Source organism: Haliotis rubra, unplaced genomic scaffold, assembly GCF_003918875.1.
Source record: "Haliotis rubra isolate DU_JTF1 unplaced genomic scaffold, ASM391887v1 Scf51, whole genome shotgun sequence".
NCBI classification, from domain to species: domain Eukaryota; kingdom Metazoa; phylum Mollusca; class Gastropoda; order Lepetellida; family Haliotidae; genus Haliotis; species Haliotis rubra.
Genome location: NW_025767202.1, coordinates 2,040,500 through 2,058,688, shown reverse-complemented (window position 1 = coordinate 2,058,688; position 18,189 = coordinate 2,040,500). Strand labels below are relative to the sequence as shown.

At 41.7% G+C, this 18,189-nt stretch overlaps 1 protein-coding gene across 1 annotated transcript; it reads right to left on the bottom strand.

Moving 5' to 3' along the window:
• Positions 1-2,362: 2,362 nt before the first annotated feature.
• LOC124292197 lies at positions 2,363-14,154 on the bottom strand. The gene is made up of 3 exons (XM_046729250.1): positions 14,075-14,154; positions 4,850-5,290; positions 2,363-2,652 (listed from the first exon to the last, which is right to left on the bottom strand). Exons 1-3 carry the CDS (start codon positions 14,133-14,135, stop codon positions 2,363-2,365), a joined length of 792 nt encoding a protein of 263 aa, XP_046585206.1. The 5' UTR covers positions 14,136-14,154.
• Between the last annotated feature and the right edge of the window lie 4,035 nt (positions 14,155-18,189).

Genomic DNA, 18,189 nt, shown 5'->3' with positions numbered 1-18,189 from the left:
TTATATTTTTCAAAGATGTTTCAAGAAGAAATAATATGTCCCTTACCATGAAGAGAGGAGTTATCACTTATATACCAAAGGCTAATAAAAATGGGACCTTATTAAATGCTTGTATCGCAAATCTGTTAAAACTACCTTTGAATCCCTGATACATAATAACCAGACTGGATTGATATCTGGCAGAACATTAAGTGAAAATTCAAGGTTATTGTGTGATTTCGAAAAAGCATTTGACACAGTTTCCAAAGATTTTATCAATTCTGTCCCAGTAAAATTTGGTTTTGGTCCACAGATTATACGTTAGATTAATGCCTTAACTTATGGCACATCTTCATGTGTTGTTCAGAATGAACATCTCTCTCAATTCTTAACAAATCAACAGGGCTGTAGGCAAGGGGATCCCATATCTCCATATGTATTTCTGTTTGTTGCTGAAATCCTAGGATGTATGATGAGACAAACTAACATAAGGGGTACTGTAACTGATGATCAGGAATACAAGTTAGGTCAATATGTGGATGATACTGAATTATTTTGGATGGCTCAGATGAAATCTTGTATGCTGCTGCAGACACACGAAATACTTTTACAATATGTCAGGGCTAAAGACAAACATAGATAAGACTAGGGCACTCTGGATTAGCTCCAAAGCAGGTAGCAGAGATATACTTTGTCAAGATTTGAATATAGAATGACAAAGAAATCAATTTCAAGTGGTAGGAATTAAATTTACTCCTGGTTTGAATGATTTATGGATTGTTAACACAAGGAGAAGACTGGAAGAAATTAATAGATTACTGGCGACCTGGAGGAAAAGACTGATTGGCAAGATTATTGTTTTTAAAACTGGTTCTTTCAAAATTAGTTAATATTTGCAACCTTTTGCATCATTACTATACTGAATGCCATTAAAAACGCAATTTGTATTTGTTGTCCTGAAACTTACAAAAGTTCTATTGAATTTTTTTCCTGCGATACAGAAGATGTAGGGATAAAAGGCTGTTATTCTGGCCCATTTCGAGTTCGAGTCCCGGAGCATTCCTCTCACATGAACTTTGATACTTAAACCTGAACCTTTGACATTACTCGTAAACACAACCACATTCATGAAACACGTTGTGCACATGCATTACCTGCACCCAGGCCCTGTAAAAGCACAAGGAATTGTGGAACTCAATCACTTTGTGAAAATGCCACACTTGACACAAGACGAAAGGAGTCAGGTTATCGGTATGGTCAGCCAAGGTGCTTCAGGTGTGATGATTGTCAGGCACTTTAATGTGCATCCATCCACTGTAAGTCGACTCAGACAACGTGTTTGGGCTACCGGAAGTGTTGCTGATCGTCCGCGACCTGGTGCACCACCTGTGATAACAGCTCGACAAAACCGCAATATCCGAGTTTCACACTTGCGAAATCGGTTCCAAACAGCTGATGATTAGGCAAGGAGGACAATGGGGACAAGTCAACGTCATTTCAGCGCCCAAAAAGGTGCAAGGACGCCTTGCTGCCTTCAACATCCGGTGTCGTCACCCGTACCGTGGTCCAACCTTATTGCATCGCCACAGACTTGCCAGACAGCGATGGGCAGCAAATGGGGCCAATCTTGGAAACAGGACATGGCCAGATGTCCTTTTTCCAGATGAATCCAGGTTTTACTTATCCTTTGCAGATGGACGTCAACAGATTTATCGACGTAAAGGAGAAAGACTTGCGCCAAACTGTGTCCTTGAACATGATCGTTTTGGATGGGGTGGTGTCATGATCAGACCAGCGACCATCAGAGGCTGCAGACCATCCAACAGCTGTTCCTGAGAAATGTGTGTCTTTCAATGCCCCAAAGACTGCGAGCATGTCGTGCAGCGGACGGTGGACACACACGATATTGACTGCAAGTGACCCCCTCCTTTGTGTGATGTCGTTGTTGCGTCACTGATGTTGTTGTTGACTGGACATTTTCAGATGAAATTATTCACAGATGTTTACTTAAAACATATCTGCCAGTTAGGTTTATATATGTTGAGATTAGTGTGAGTAAAGAAAGTATGAATGTCAAATTGCATTTTTAATGGCTTTAAGTAATATTTCATAGAAATCCATAAACACATAATTATGGCATGGTCCTAATCATTTAGTGGGTTCGACTGTAAAGGCATTTCTTGTGTTAATGTACATGGACTTTGTGGCTGTTATTTATTTATTTTGTCATACATATGAAGCAAATTTGATTAAATCTGGTCACGGAAATTGTTTTGTCTCGTTTTATTTAGTTAACTTTTGATAGTGAGATTTCTTGTCTTCAAGAAGAGTGAAAATGGTTACTGGATGTATTCAGTACTGATCTTTCATAATGAACAAATTCTCACGGAGTACTAAAGGACTTGAGTTGGTAGAAATTTGTATTTGCGTTCGCCCCAATTGTTGGCGCACATTTGTTGGTCAGTTTACAGGTGCCCGTGGTGGAGAGAGTGAACCCGATGCAGTTAGTGGTGACAAGACATTTGTAGATACAATCAGTCTTAGTCATCCCAGCTGCCTCGGAGATGATATCTGTCGAGTACCAGATCTTCTTCCCTGCATTAGACAGTTGAAAGAAGAACTTGTTGCATGCTGGGAACAACGCTGGGCGATTCAGAGCAGCACACGTCTTTTCTGAAAAGAATATTATTGAAGGTGGTGAGTGAATGGGGTGATTGTTACGCTTCTTCCTACTCCATTGGTTTGTTACACTGAGTGAGTGAGGTTAGTTTTACGCCACACTCAGCAATATTGCAGCTATAGGGAAATAATCGAGTCTGAACCAGACATGTTTCGTTACATGAACACGACCTGTTAGTAAGGCCACTGTCAATTGGACGATGTGTCATGCTGCCATTATCATGGCTTTAACACACCAAGCAAGAAGTAGTTTTACCCTTTGTGTCCAGCAGTAGTCCAACATTAACGTAAACGGTGTTATAATTGTATACTATACTCAGCAGCAAAACAATCATCAGTACGAATTCAAAATTAGATAGGCACTGTAATCAAATCATTACTGGAATGGACATAATAAGCGGATCAAAAACACTTTTTAGGTACAATATCTTGACACATCAATGAATAATTCAGCACAATTTCAAGACATTACGTGAAAGTTTGCAGTCCATTCAGACTCTTGACTTCAGTATCTAGTGTGACCACCACGAGCGGCAATAACTGCAGCACAGCGTCTATGCATGGAGTGCACCAATCGATTGATGAGGGCCATTGGCACCTGGAACCACACTCTGAGAAAGGCCTGGCGCAATAATTCGGCTGTGTTCGGCCTTGGTATGACATTATTCAGTCTCCTCTGAATTTCATCCCAAAGATGTTCAATTGGGTTTAAATCAGGACTAAAGGCTGGCCACTGCATAATGTTGACACCGTTCTGCTGTAGAAAGTCCCGTGTAGCTCTGGCAGTATGGGTCCGGGCGTTATCATGCTGGAAAATGTTGTTCCGGTGACGTGCGAAATGTGGTATGACGTGGGGTCTGAGAGCTTGGGCGATGTAGCGCACCGCTGTGATGCCGCCTCCTCTCCCTGGACCAAGCTTCTGGAACACCACAGGACCCACTCTCTGGTTCAGGCCTATTCCACCCCATACCATGATGCTTGCACCTCCCCATGAGTCTCTTTCCATAACACATTGGTCTGAGTAACGCTGGCCACGTCGTCGCCATATTCTCAGTATATACGCAGTACCGACTCTCATCTGTGAACAGAACAGTTCTCCATTGCCTGTATCGCCAGTTTTGGTGTTGTTGAGCAAGCTGTAGACGTTCCGTGTGTTCCCACTGTCTGGCGTGCTGTTTCGGATGCCTGCATGAACGGATTCTGTACATGTTATCACACAACATGGCGGTCTTGTCGTCTTGTGGTCACCCTTGGTCTGCCAGTACGGGGACGATCATTTGTGGTGTTGGTGGCCCGGAAACGTTGCTGCAGCCTGTAGATGGTCCGAACGTTGACCTGGAAGTGATTGGCAACGGCTTGTGCAGTGTGGCCAGCTTCAAGTCTTCCTAGCGCCTGGTTCCTCTCAGCTGTCGTGAGTCGCGGCATCCTGCTGACGTTGTAATGTGAATGTTTCAACCAGGTTTGGGGATGCATTTTATAGGGCTGGTCCTTGTGAATAGAACGTGCAGCATGAGTTGCATGAAAAACATGGACAACACCGTACCATCTCCGAGATCAGGTTGCGCTTTTGAGACCATTTCCTGGTTCTATTCTGAGTTTCGGAAGGAATGTCTTTGCTCAGGTAAAGTTGGAGATGTTGTCAAAAATATACCATCAAAACATTAAATAAGTTTACAGTTATCCGTTTCTGGGAAGGAAAATTCCAAACTGACGTTTCGTTTGCTGCTTAGTATATTTCTAGTTTCTTATCAAATAAGTCTATCCCTTATTCCATGAAAAATGTGTATAGACTGTGGACATTGTTGCTCGGTGTTTTTTCTTGGAAGAACAAAGGCTCGTCGGGTCAGGCAAAAATGGGATGAACGATCCTTGCACGATGACCTGCACTCCGCGCGTTTGTCACTATATATGTGAGCGTGTGTGTCTGTGTGCGTGCGTGCGTGTAGGTGTTTGTACTAAAGCGTGTCCTACTCCAAGCCTACGCCGGATCTATGGTGCTGGCCTTCTGAATCACTATGACTCTGTCGAGGTCTACTCAGACACAGTATTTCCGACTTCATTGTCCTTGTCTATCCCCAAATGTTAACAGCGAGGCATGACAGTCTCTTGTGGTATGACGCGACCCTGGAACAGAACTATAGCCAGACTGGTATACATATATTTCATGAATTATTCAACCGACAGAACTCACCATAGCGCACAAACACGGACGTTGCTGCGTCTGATGCCCCGATAGTGAAGTAGTTGACCTCAATGATATTTGGGTCCGTCCAACTGACGACGATCTCCTCCCCGACGACCACCCCTTTGCCCATCTTGATCGTAGCCTGGTCCCAGCTGATCCAGAAAGGGTGATATTCCGGGTCCAAGAACGAACCGCCCTGGTTCATCTCAACATTCGGCGTCCCGGGGCAAGAACTGCATATTTTTCGGACTGCTGAGAAATAATCTCCACCCGTCTCATTGTTCAGAGTGATGGCGTATCCATTGGATGTTGACCTGGTCGGCCCAAACAGGCCGAACTGTACGTTTTTAGTGCCCCTCACTTCAAACTTGACTGACCAGAACCCCATGATGCCGAGGCCGAATGTGTCTAAGAAGAAGTGCTCTACACGTGTCGAGGTGGACATAGCTAGATGTAAAGAAACACCAGTGAGTGAGTGAGTGATAGTGTTTAGTTTTACCAGAGACCATATGGTCTCTGGTTTTACGCTGCACTCAGCATTATTCCAGCTATATGGCGGCGGTCTGGAAATAATCGAGTCTGGACCAAACAGTCCAGAGTTCAACAGCATGAGCATCGATCTGCGCAATTGGGATACGATGACATGTGTCAACCAAGTCAGCGAGCCTGACCACCCGATCCCGAATGTTCCAGCTGCTTAAGCAAGGGAACTCCATGACACGTTTTAGGTTACAGCCCGACTACCTCGCCGTGTTGTGGCCAGGTGGTTTTGTTATTGTTTTGGACATATTTTATATTTTAGGAACATGGTTTCATCAATCTAGTTTGTAACTATTAACTTCACAATGGCCATTTTCACCTTAATGACAAGCGCATTACAACCCACCGCATCCCACCCCACTCCATTAAGTTAATGCATTGATGAGACGCACTTCTCTGTTAAACCTACAAATTAACTTGCAAATTAGTTATCGATCAATTGGTATACAAGTATATTTAAATTTTTATATACTGTAGTGGAATTACAAGGTGAAGAGGAAGTTATCAAGTTACGTCATAGGTGGGCCAAGTACTTTTTAGAGCCAACGGTGCTTTTAAAGGAATACCTCTGAAGTTCCACTTTCAATTGAACTTCATAACTCATACACATCCGTTTATCAAAGGAGATGGTTTTATGGACTTGTACGTCATGGAAACAACCGAAGCCCTGTGTCGCCATTGCCGTATTTAGTGATATCGTACAACAAGAACAAGCTGTGTACAACATCGTACAACAATGGAGCCATTCTGTTCTGGAATCACCAAGGGGTTCATTGCACTAAGCTGGCCATGGTTTGCGTAATAGTTATCGTCATCATCACCAACCCCGTGCATCATTCATCCATACAGTTGGCGTACATACATAAAGAGTTCCGAATACGCCTCCTCAAGTGAAACTGCATGATCCATGAAGGCAAACACTGGTCCTAGTCAATCAATTAACATTAATTTCCCTGAAGACTTCGAGTTTTTTAACGGAATATGCATTAAAAACTCAGGGGTTGCAGCTCAGTGGTTGTCTTCAGCATACGGGGCGGTGGGGTAGCCTAATGGTTAAAGCGTTGGCTCGTCACGCCGAAGACCCGGGTTCGAATCCCCACATGGGCACAATGTGTGAAGCCCATTTCTGGTGTCCCCCGCCGTGATGTTGCTGGAATATTGCTAAAAGCGGCGTAAAACCAAACTCAGTCAGTCAGTCAGTCAGTCTTCAGCATACAAACGATATTTTACAAAAGAATGACAAAACCCACATAATGAACACGACTGACTAAACTTCTGGGGAAAGGAAAATATATATGCTTGAAAACAGCCTTTGACCAAACCATTACAAACGTTGTGAAAACAACAAGGCTACCATGTTGCGAGATACTCAGTGATACGGTGCGTGTTATATCGGCTATGATGCACAAATACATGGCCATCATGACGGTTTCTATTATGCTTGGTTTCCATCATCACACATAGGTGTATACTGTCTTTCATCCGGCAGTTTGCCCTCCAATGACAAACATACTGATGCTTCATGCTTCTATCTTCATTCTGTTAGTGTCGGCCATCGGCCCAAAACTACACACGTGTACCTACATGTCATATACAGGTGTTAGAATTCGATCAAATGTTGACATTCATGTTAGTGTTCTAGTATTGACATTGCATGGTAAATACACTTGCTAGATTCTTAATTAGGGTACAATCTTTGGTTGAAATAAGAAGAGATTTAGAAGGATATAAGTAATACTTTGTGGGTATTTAATTTTCACGTAACTGACTATAACAGGAAGTGATACTCGTCTTCTACAAATCCTTTGTGACATACACAACACAGTCAGTCACTCAATCAATGTTTAACTGATGTGAGAAACATCACAACTGGGCAACCGTATTTTGTTTCTTATAGCTACATAACTATGGTACAGCTCTGTACTAAAGGAGACTTCAGAAACGGAGTAGGATATGGTTTTGTCACCTTTATGTAAGTGAACTATGCCAGTCTTGTTCGTGAATAAATTTAGATTTACCAAAACTAGCTGCCTGCATTAACATATTATAAGACTTCTTTGGGTAGCGATTGTCTGACATACATATTAATTTTAACCAGTAACTTATAACTCTTTTATTTGCATAATTATACAAAGGAAAGCGGCCACATTCACCAGGAGCAATATTAAGATAAGATAAGATAAACTTTATTGGAAAATCTGTCTTGCTTTCAAAGAGCCAATACAAGCATATAACAACAAATAATTTAAAGTATATATATACACAATGTCAAGCTAATCAAAATATAATGATGAATCATAATCAAATAACAAAAAATAATAAACTCGTGCCACATCTTTGATTTCACTATTACAAGTTTGGAGGAAGATTTAGAAGTTTTACGCTGTATGGGACAAATGACTTATATTATATTAGTTTTGCAACATATGATTTTGAAACGGCGGCCAGATGGCAGAAATTCATTCATTTTAAAAGTGTGATGGATCCGATTGAATGGCCAGAGCTTTCTTTTTAACTCTTGACTCATACTGAAAAGGAAGAGGTTCGACAGAGAAGCCGCAAAGTTTGCTGGATATGTTTACAATTTTGTCATGTTTGTTTTTCTGTGTAAGAGGAAGATTGTCATACCATGCATGAAAGAAGAAAGTTACAATACTATTGATGAATGGTTGGTAGAATAATTTTAAGATACATTTTGTAGTACTGTCTTCGTTAAAAGATCGCAATTTTCGAGGAAAGAAAAGCCTCTGTTGTGCTTTTTCTATGTACACGATGTGAATTGTATTTCCAAGAAAGGTTATTATTAATGATAGTGTCCAGATATTTATACTCTTCTACTGTTTCTACTTCCTGTCCAAAAATACAAACAGGTTCCATTTTTTTCTTTTTGCTTCGGAAGTCAGTTATCATTTTATTTGTTTTGTTTATGTTAAGAGAGAGGAAATTGTCTTTGCACCTTAAAGTAAACGCAGCAATATTTTTCCTATACTTTATCTCCGATTTACGAATAAGCCCGGCATCATCAGCATTTGGTATGGGGTGCGGAAGACTTAACTCCAAGAAAACACTTGCAAGCCAGCACGGAAGCTCTTTCCATATCATCATTTTCAAAATACGTCAAACCCTAAACAACTGATCTTTGCCACGGATCTTAGGATAGAAAACAAAGTCTTTTCCCTTGTCATGCAGCCTTAGAAAGAGTGTCCAGACCAAGATAAACTTCTAGTAAAAGTGACACCTAAATAATAATGAAAAAACAGTCTAATTTCAAACCTTTATAAGACCCCCTCAATTTAAAGTTCCACTTTTCTTAGGGCCATCAACCTAGCTGTATCTAAATTAATATCTAATCCATACTCAATACAGACAGAACCTATAAAACACGTGGATACGCTGCTGTAGACCTCCAAAACTATCTGAGATAACATATGTTATATGTTATATATATTCTCAGTCACTGCGACTTTGTGTGCTGGCGATTAGGTGCCTGACTCTGAGCGAGTGGGTTCGAATCCCGTATGGGACTCAACCCAACAAAAGTACTAGAATCTGTACTTTACTGAGAAAGTGTAATCCCAACTATAGCATATATTACATTAGACCACTTTCTAAAATGGCATTGTGTATTCATATCTGTGATAAGGATAATGCCGCCTGTAAATAATAGAAGTTGTGTGACATCTGGGTGAAGTTGTACTTGGACCAGAGTTCTGTTCAATCTCAATAGCCAACTCATAAATGAAAAACGAGAACAACAGAGGGGCTAAGCATGCATCCCGGGCTGACTCCACGTGGAGGGGGAAACATTTCTGAGAGCATATGATTATATCTAACGCTAGCCTTCACCGCTGTATAAATAGATTGTATGCAGCTAACCATTTTAGGAGGTGTTTTCTTTAGCACTGACCATAATTTCACATGTCGAACTCTGTCAAAGGCTTGAGCAAAGTCAACGAATAAGCCATATATCTGAAGTTGATGCTTGCCAACATATCTTTGGATAGCCTACTTAAGAACAAATACGTTGTCTATGGTAGGGTAATTGAGTCGGAAACCAGCTTGTGATTCCACACTTTTACCATATGCGTCACACCAGTAATTTAATCATTTGTTAATTACAGAAACACCTTGTGGATATATACTCGGCACAAGAAATAAGGGAACCCCCAAGTGGAATTTATAGTTGAAACAATGCTACATAAAAGCTGCAAGCTGATTGCATTCGAACCCAGATCGGAAATCACTTACGGCTGATACGACAGTCAGCACCACTGACTGACTGAGTTTGGTTTTACGCCGCTTTTAGCAATATTCCAGCAACATCACGGCGGGGGACACCAGAAATGGGCTTCACACATTGTGCCCATGTGGGGATTCGAACCCGGGTCTTCGGCGTGACGAGCCAACGCTTTAACCATTAGGCTACCCCACCGCCCGTCAGCACCATATTACCTTTACATGATACACGTGCATCATGCACCACACGTGCATTCTAGCCTATAAAACTGACAGTAAGCGTGTCCCTCTATCTCTTGTGAAAATGCCACCTCGGCAGTATCTGACAAACGCACAGAAATAGAAGGTCATTGGCATGATAGAGGGTGGACAATCTCAGAATAGTGTTGCCCTGTTCTTCAGGAATTCCAAAAGCGTCATTTCCCGTCTCATCAACCTTTAACGTCAGACAGGGGGCGGTCGAGGAAGACGCCCTAAAACCATCCCCAGACAAGGCAACATCCTGAGACCTATAGCTCTGAAGAATCGATTTGTCACAGACCCGGATTTGAAGATGGAATTCTTCAGAACCACAGGAACACGGATTTCGAACTCTACTGTACGAAACAGGCTCCGTAGCAGAGATCTTAAGTCAAGACGTCCATTCAAAGGCGTGACGATGACAGCTAACCACAGACGTCTTCGTTATCAGTGGGCTCAGCAACGTCAGAGGAGGGGAAACCGGCAATGGCGACATGTGATGTTTAGTGATGAATCCCGTTTTTGTTTGCAATTTACGGATGGAAGATTGCGTGTGTGGCGACTCCGATGAGATCGTTATGGGAGACCCACGGTACAGGAACACGATTCTTATGGAGGCGGCCCTATCGTGGTCTGGGGAGGAATTTCTTTCAATAGGAGGACTGATTTGTTTCTTGTACGGGGTAATTTGACAGGCCAGCGGTATACGGACGAGATCTTACGGCCACACGTGGTTCCAATGGCTCACAGGGCAGGTCGAAATTTTGTGCTTCAGGACGATAATCCACCTCCTCACAGAGCTCGTGCTGCAGCAACAAGGTGTTACAACTTTACCCTGGCCGGCTAAAACACCAGATCTATCCCCTATCAAACATCTGTTGGATGTGTTAGGGCGTGTGCGTCTCAGGGAGCCTGCACCAGCACGTCTTGATGCGTTAGATAGAGCACTGCAGCAAGAGTGACACGTGATTCCAAGGGCGACAATTCAGCGGTTGGTGTCCAGCATGGCTGCAAGGTGTCGTGCATGTATGCTGCTCATGGTGGACACACTCATTATTAAGTATATCTGACATACTTACCGTACGGTTGTGCTGATTAAATTATACATGCTTCAAGAAGTGAAGGGGTTCCTTTATTTTTTGTGCCTCGTATATAAAGCAATGTTCAATCTCTATGGCGACGGTCTTAACTTCATGAACATCGATGTACGTAGTTTGGATACGTTGACATTCATCAACCTAACCACCAAGCCCGATCACCAGTCCCTTTGGTCGTCTCTGACAACGAGCTGGGGTTGGTTGCTGAAGACCAATTATAACCCTATATTTACGGGTAGTACGTTACAGAGAGACAGTGTGCCCGTTGTTATGTCAGTGTCCACGAGATATAATATAACCAATTCCATTCACGAATATTATTTATCCTCAATAATAATGAAAATGTTAAACACTGTTTCGGGAGTGATTAAGTGTCTGACTACGTTCTATTACGTTCCATCTGACTACGTTCTATCTATGTTCCATCTGACTACGTTCTGTCTGACTACGTTCTATTACGTTCCATCTGACTACGTTCTATTTTACTACGTTCCGTCTAACTACATTCTATTACGTTCCATCTGACTACGTTCTGTCTGACTACGTTCTATTACGTTCCATCTGACTACGTTCTGTCTGACTACGTTCTATTACGTTCTATAGGACTATGTTCTGTCTGACTACGTTCTATCTGACTACGTTCTGTCTGACTACGTTCTCTCTGACTATGTTCCATCTGACTACGTTCTATCTGACTACGTTCTATTACGTTCCATCTAACTACGTTCTATCTGACTGTTCTGACTACGTTCTATTACGTTCCATCTGACTACGTTCTATCTGACTATGTTCTGACTACGTTCTATTACGTTCCATCTGACTACGTTCTCTCTGACTATGTTCCATCTGACTACTTTCTGTCTGACTACGTTCTATCTGACTACGTTCTATTACGTTCCATCTGACTACGTTCTATCTGACTATGTTCTGACTACGTTCTATTACGTTCCATCTGACTACGTTCTCTCTGACTATGTTCCATCTGACTACTTTCTGTCTGACTACGTTCTATCTGACTACGTTCTATTACGTTCCATCTGACTACGTTCTATCTGACTATGTTCCATCTGACTACTTTCTGTCTGACTATGTGGTACGTTCTATCTGACTACGTTCTATCTGACTACGTTCTATTACGTTCCATCTGACTACGTTCTATCTGACTATGTTCTATCTGACTACGTTCCATCTGACTACTTTCTGTCTGACTATGTTCCATCTGACTACTTTCTGTCTGACTACGTTCTATCTGACTACGTTCTATTACGTTCTATCTGACTAATTTCTATTTGACTATGTTCCATCTGACTACTTTCTGTCTGACTACGTTCTGTCTGACTACGTTCTATTACGTTCCATCTGACTACTTTCTATTTGACTATCTCCATCTGACTACTTTCTGTCTGACTACGTTCTATCTGACTACGTTCTATCTGATTACGTTCTGTGTGACTACGTTCTATCTGACTACGTTCTGTGTGACTACGTTCTATCTGACTACGTTCTATCTGATTACCTTCTGTGTGACTACGTTCTATCTGACTACGTTCTCATCTGACTACGTTTTATCTGATTATTACGCTCCGTCTGACTACGTTCTGTCTGAATACTTTGTCACTGACTACGTTCTGTGTATGTTCTGGCGGACTGCGTTTTGTCTGAGGTATTGGCAATATGCACCTGAAAACCATATGGTTTCAGTCGGACTAGTGAATTGTATGCGGCGTCGTTATTGTCAATGAAGCGTAAATTTGGAAATGTCTTCTACCTGTTTTACCACCGAAACTTTTTGAAAATGTTACTTATGCCTTGAGTTCTGCCACCTTGATAAACAGAACAACAAACGTTTGAGCACGTGTCGCATGACGCTTTCTGAAAATCTTGGTAAAAAGAGAACGGACTGTACTTCAACACGGGAGGACCAAAATGCGGGAATACTGCATCATGGAAATTGAACTATGCCATTAAAAAGTTGGGGATGTTCAATAAAAAGGTGTTACAGCTATTGGTATTTAATATCTTTAATTATCTGAACAGTTAAGCATTGTAGCAGGGACACCGGACTGGGGTTTGTATTTGTCCTTGAAAGTCAGATGACCACATAAAGTATTTTCTTAGATGATAGACCAAAGCGTCACAGAGTCAATCACGTCATTTACCATGAAAAGTCAAATTTTGAACGAGGTTTTGCAACACAGTCGCTCTGACGAAACGCCATGTGTCGTCAGATCGACGTCTGTCAGCGTTATTTGTCTGTCGATATCGTCAATGTTATCGGCTAACTAATGACTGTGAAACATCAAGAGGTCGTGCCACAATGGTCTGTCTTCTTCCAACTACCAACATGTCACTCCGACAAAGACGGGACCGACGCCGCATGTTAAATAACGTTGACTTGAATTTAAACAAATATCAGAACCACTTTCAGTCTGGTTTTATCATTGAAATGAACTCTAACACACTGTCACGTTTCACTGTAAATTCCCCCGACCATCTCCGTGTGCTCATCATGAAAAACGCTTGTTGGTGTGTTTACACGAAATTCATAACACGTTTTGAATGGAATAACCAGTTACTGAGCCCATATACAATGATACAACTTGGTTCAAAAATGATATCACCGAAAGGGGGATGTTCCCTATTTGTTTTAATAGCATTATGTTATTGTTTATGAGAAATGCTCCGGGAAAACAGCCATTTCTGCATTAAAACATACTTAGACAAATTGGTTACCTTAGCAACGAAATATTACAAACTTTATAAATCCATACAGAAAACGTGCTTCATGGCTGTGTATACTGATGAATAATCATGGAATGGGATGTGCGACAGAAGCGAACCAAGCCTTTATTTGAATTCATGTCCAAGGTAAAAGCCTTGGAAACGAAACCCAAATAAAAAAAGCAACAGTTCAGTATCAAAATTGTGACAATCATGCACAAATTCAGATTTAGAATGGTTGATTCATGAGGTCGGTCCTTGAAATAATACTTGCGTGGAGGATAATACTAATTCAATCATATTTGAAACATGGTCCATTTACACACAGACATTAATGTCAATTGGTAGTTTTAAACGTAAGTTATGGTTTGAGTTAAAGCAAGGAAATGTCATTCACCTGAATCAGCGACCTTCACGAACATCACGAGAACTGCCCAGAGGCTTGTCATCGTCGCCATTCTTGAAGGCCACACCTTCCCTCGCTGACAGCGTACTGTACTGTGTATGTATGCGTGTGTAGGCACCGCTAAAATACCAACTTCATAATAGAACAACCACATCACTAACTCAAATGACGCGTCGTCCCTGGAGAGTCTAGATCTGTTGTGCAAGACTTCATCCCTCCAATAGTCAGAGAGAAATAACTTGGTGACAGATTCATACGTAGTGTTAGAGACAGAGTAAATATTGGCAGATGTTGATTCCTGTCAGGGAGTATGGAATACGGGTACATACAGCTTTAAATAGATTCAGAATACTTGGGCAAATATCCAAGGTCACAAGCTGCTAATGTTGTGCTTGTGAACGACGAAGTTACTGCTTGGAGTCTTCAACCTTCGCTCCTTTTGTTCAGGTTTCATGATCGGTGATGGAATTCCTCGACTTTTCTGCCAACCCAATGCATGCAGCTCAGTTCTAATTGTCTCCTTACAGACAACCACAGTTCCTCTATCAGCCATATCCAGCCTTAAGTTTTCTAAACTCCTTCGTTTGTTTTTAGAAACAAGAATACCAAGCCGCCTCCTGTCACCGACAGTCAATTTTCTGGGCCTACATGCGCCTCCCTGGTGCTCAATGCCATATCCAATTGCAATATTTTTCAAAACACGATAAACAGTTGACAAAGGGATGCCTGTTCTACTTGAAATAACTTTAGCTGATCTGATGCCCTTGTTATAATACTCTGAAATCAACTTCCTCTTCTCTAAATCATCCATACTGAGGATCACTGAAAATGTCGTCTGCTAACAAGTAAACAAAGGGGGATAACTCTTCACAAACTAATGAAAAAGGATTAACGGAGTTGTCCCTCTTGAATGAAACCAAGCACTTCATAGCTGGTCAAGGTTGTTTATACTAGAAATCCAATTAAACATATTCCTAAAATTCTCAATAATTTCTAGTCATACTATATTTTAGGGGTGTCATTCACTTTGTACATGCTTCTCCATAAAATCATCATCATCCGCCCCCACCCCCAAGCCATACATGAACGGTATGAACGGTCCCTGGATACGATACACGTCAGCGCTGTTGACAGGTGACGTTCATGTTAAGGAGGCAAGATTACGTCTGGATACGACTTTCTTCACTCCCATCAAAAATACAAACATTTTGTCAGAACGATCATCTTCAAACAGACAAATATCACGGTACAATGACCTGCTCCAACACATACCACCTTATAACGATGTTCTACAAACAGACAAATATCACGGTACAATGACCTGCTCCAACACATACCACCTTATAACGATGTTCTACAAACAGACAAATATCACGGTACAATGACCTGCTCCAACACATACCACCTTATAACGATGTTCTACAAACAGACAAATATCACGGTACAATGACCTGCTCCAACACATACCACCTTATAACGATGTTCTACAAACAGACAAATATCACGGTACAATGACCTGCTCCAACACACCTTATAACGATGTTCTACAAACATACCACCTTATAACGATGTTCTACAAACAGACAAATATCACGGTACAATGACCTGCTCCAACACATACCACCTTATAACGATGTTCTTCAAACAGACAAATATCACCGTACAATGATCTGCTCCAACACATACCACCTTATAACGATGTTCTACAAACAGACAGATATCACGGTACAATGATCTGCTCCAACACATACCACCTTATAACGATGTTCTACAAACAGACAAATATCACCGTACAATGATCTGCTCCAAACACATACCATCGTATAACAATCATCTTCAAACAGACAAATACCACGGTTAAATGATCTGCTCAAAACACATATCACCTTATAACGATGTTCTACAAACATGCACACATTGCGTCCTAGTGTTCCACGTAAAGATACACCCATTTCGTTCTAACGAACCCTTTCATACGTACACACATTATGTCAGAACTGTCATTGGTGAAGTGTTATAACCACGGATGCATTGTCTTTTGACGGTTTGAACTCAGCAATATTCCAGCCGTTTCACAACGGTCTGTAAATGGTCGTGTCTGGACCAGACAATCCAGTGACTGACATCATGAGCATCGATCAAGTCATGGAACCAGACCATTTGTTCATGTTAGTCACTGCTGACGACAAGCATGACCTGCCGAAGACCAATTCCAGCCTGGATCATCATGGCCACGTTTGATCGGTGATGAGTCAAAGTGAATGGTTAGATCGACCAAATTAAACAATCGATGGTTTCGTTTGATGTGCAAAAGGATATAAAAGCTGAAACATCGACAATACCCGTGGTACAGTGTCACGTGTGGGTGCTTTCCGCCTTCAAGTATTTCATATTTTGCTTTTATCGTAATTCAATACTCCTGCACTAGTTAACATTCCCTTAAGAAAGTTCCCCTTTCTACATACAGGTATTGGCACGGGTAACGGTCTTGGCTCTGTGTGGATCACAAACCACGCCGCCTGACTGTTGACTCGATCTTCTCCCAAAGGTCTCTAGTCAACTGATCCCGCCCAGCGGAACTAGCTCATTTGAAACAAGATGCTAATTGCTTCTGTAACACTTGAACAGATCCATTTGTCGGATGTTTAATTGCCTTCAATCGAAATCGGCTCCCCCAGAGCTCATTGTGGAAATACTTTTGTTCTTGTGTATGTAAGCATCTAAAGAGTGTGTTGTGCTTGACATCGCTGTTCTGAAACTATAGTGTGGTAAAGAGAGATGAAGGTCAAATGTGGGGTAACCTCGCTCAAATGTTTTCCTGTCGAAATACTGCCGTCTTGTGGCCTCTCAATTTACGCCACTCACGAAAATATCAGTTACATTCCACCCCCAATATATTATTTTTCTGAATTTATTTGAAAATGTATAATCGATTTCTCAACTACTCTACCAGGACTACTTTCAGTCTGCTTCAACGATACTGTGGTTTTCAGAGATAGGTCACCGATGCCAGAAAACACGCAAAATAAACATGTTCCATGTGCTCAGAACCAACAATAACCAGGAAATTCCTCACTGTGTAAATGATAAATAATATAGGGTTGGCTCGTCACGCCGAAGGCCCGGATTCGATTCCCCACATGGGTACAATGTGTGAAGCCCATTTCTGGTATTCCCCGCCGTGATATTGCTGGAATATTGATAAAAGCGGGGTAAAACCAAATTCACTCACTCACACATAGAACAGAAAATATTTTTGTCTGGTCAGCCACCCAGTTACGCAATCGGCGTTCCAGTGAAAAGACTGTCGGGTATCGGATCAGGGAATAGGAATTTGGGGGCATTGTTGTACGCCACATTCAATAATATTTCACATGTATGTAAACGTCGGATACGACCACCCTTGTGGTAAATATCCCTATTATTTATTATTATTATAAATTGACTTTGTGCAGCGGGTCCAGACAAACCATCGATAGAAAGTTCATTCCACGTTGCCGGGGTGCTACAAACCAAGTCACCAAGTCTGACCCCACCATGGACGATGAGTTTACCGTCTAGAGCGCCATCGGTGACCTTGAATGCACACAGGGTGTTAATAATGATGATTTAACGACATAATGCGTTTTTCGCGCACGGGTAGTATGTACAGTTTGGTTGGTTGACGCCGCACTCAGCAATATGCCACCTATATGACGACGGTCTGTAAATAATCGAGTCTGGACCAGACAATCCAGTGATCAACATCATGAGCATCGATCTACGCAATTGGGATACGATGACATGTGTCAACCAAGTCAGCGAGTCTGACCACCCGATCCCGTTAGTCGCCTCTTACGACAAGCATGGGTTACTGAAGATCAATTCTAACCCGGATCTTTACGTGTATGTAAAGGCCCATATTATAGTGACAATACAATATTATACAAATACCATTCAGTACATGTATTTATTCATATATATATATATATATACAATATACAAATTGTTAAAATAGGGATATCAGCACCAGCTGCACTTGACACGATCGGAAAGGAGAATACTCAGAATCGGTTGTCTCCCTTGAACACACGCCACACTCACTGCTCGGCGTAACGTAGGAACAC

Coding starts and splice junctions, on each gene's coding strand:
- LOC124292197 (XM_046729250.1), bottom strand. CDS start 14,135: ATGGCGACGATGACAAGCCTCTGGGCAGTTCTCGTGATGTTCGTGAAG. Junction 5,291..14,074: donor CGTGAAGGTCGCTGATTCAG/GTGAATGACATT, acceptor CTTTACATCTAG/CTATGTCCACCTCGACACGT. Junction 2,653..4,849: donor GTCCGTGTTTGTGCGCTATG/GTGAGTTCTGTC, acceptor TATTCTTTTCAG/AAAAGACGTGTGCTGCTCTG.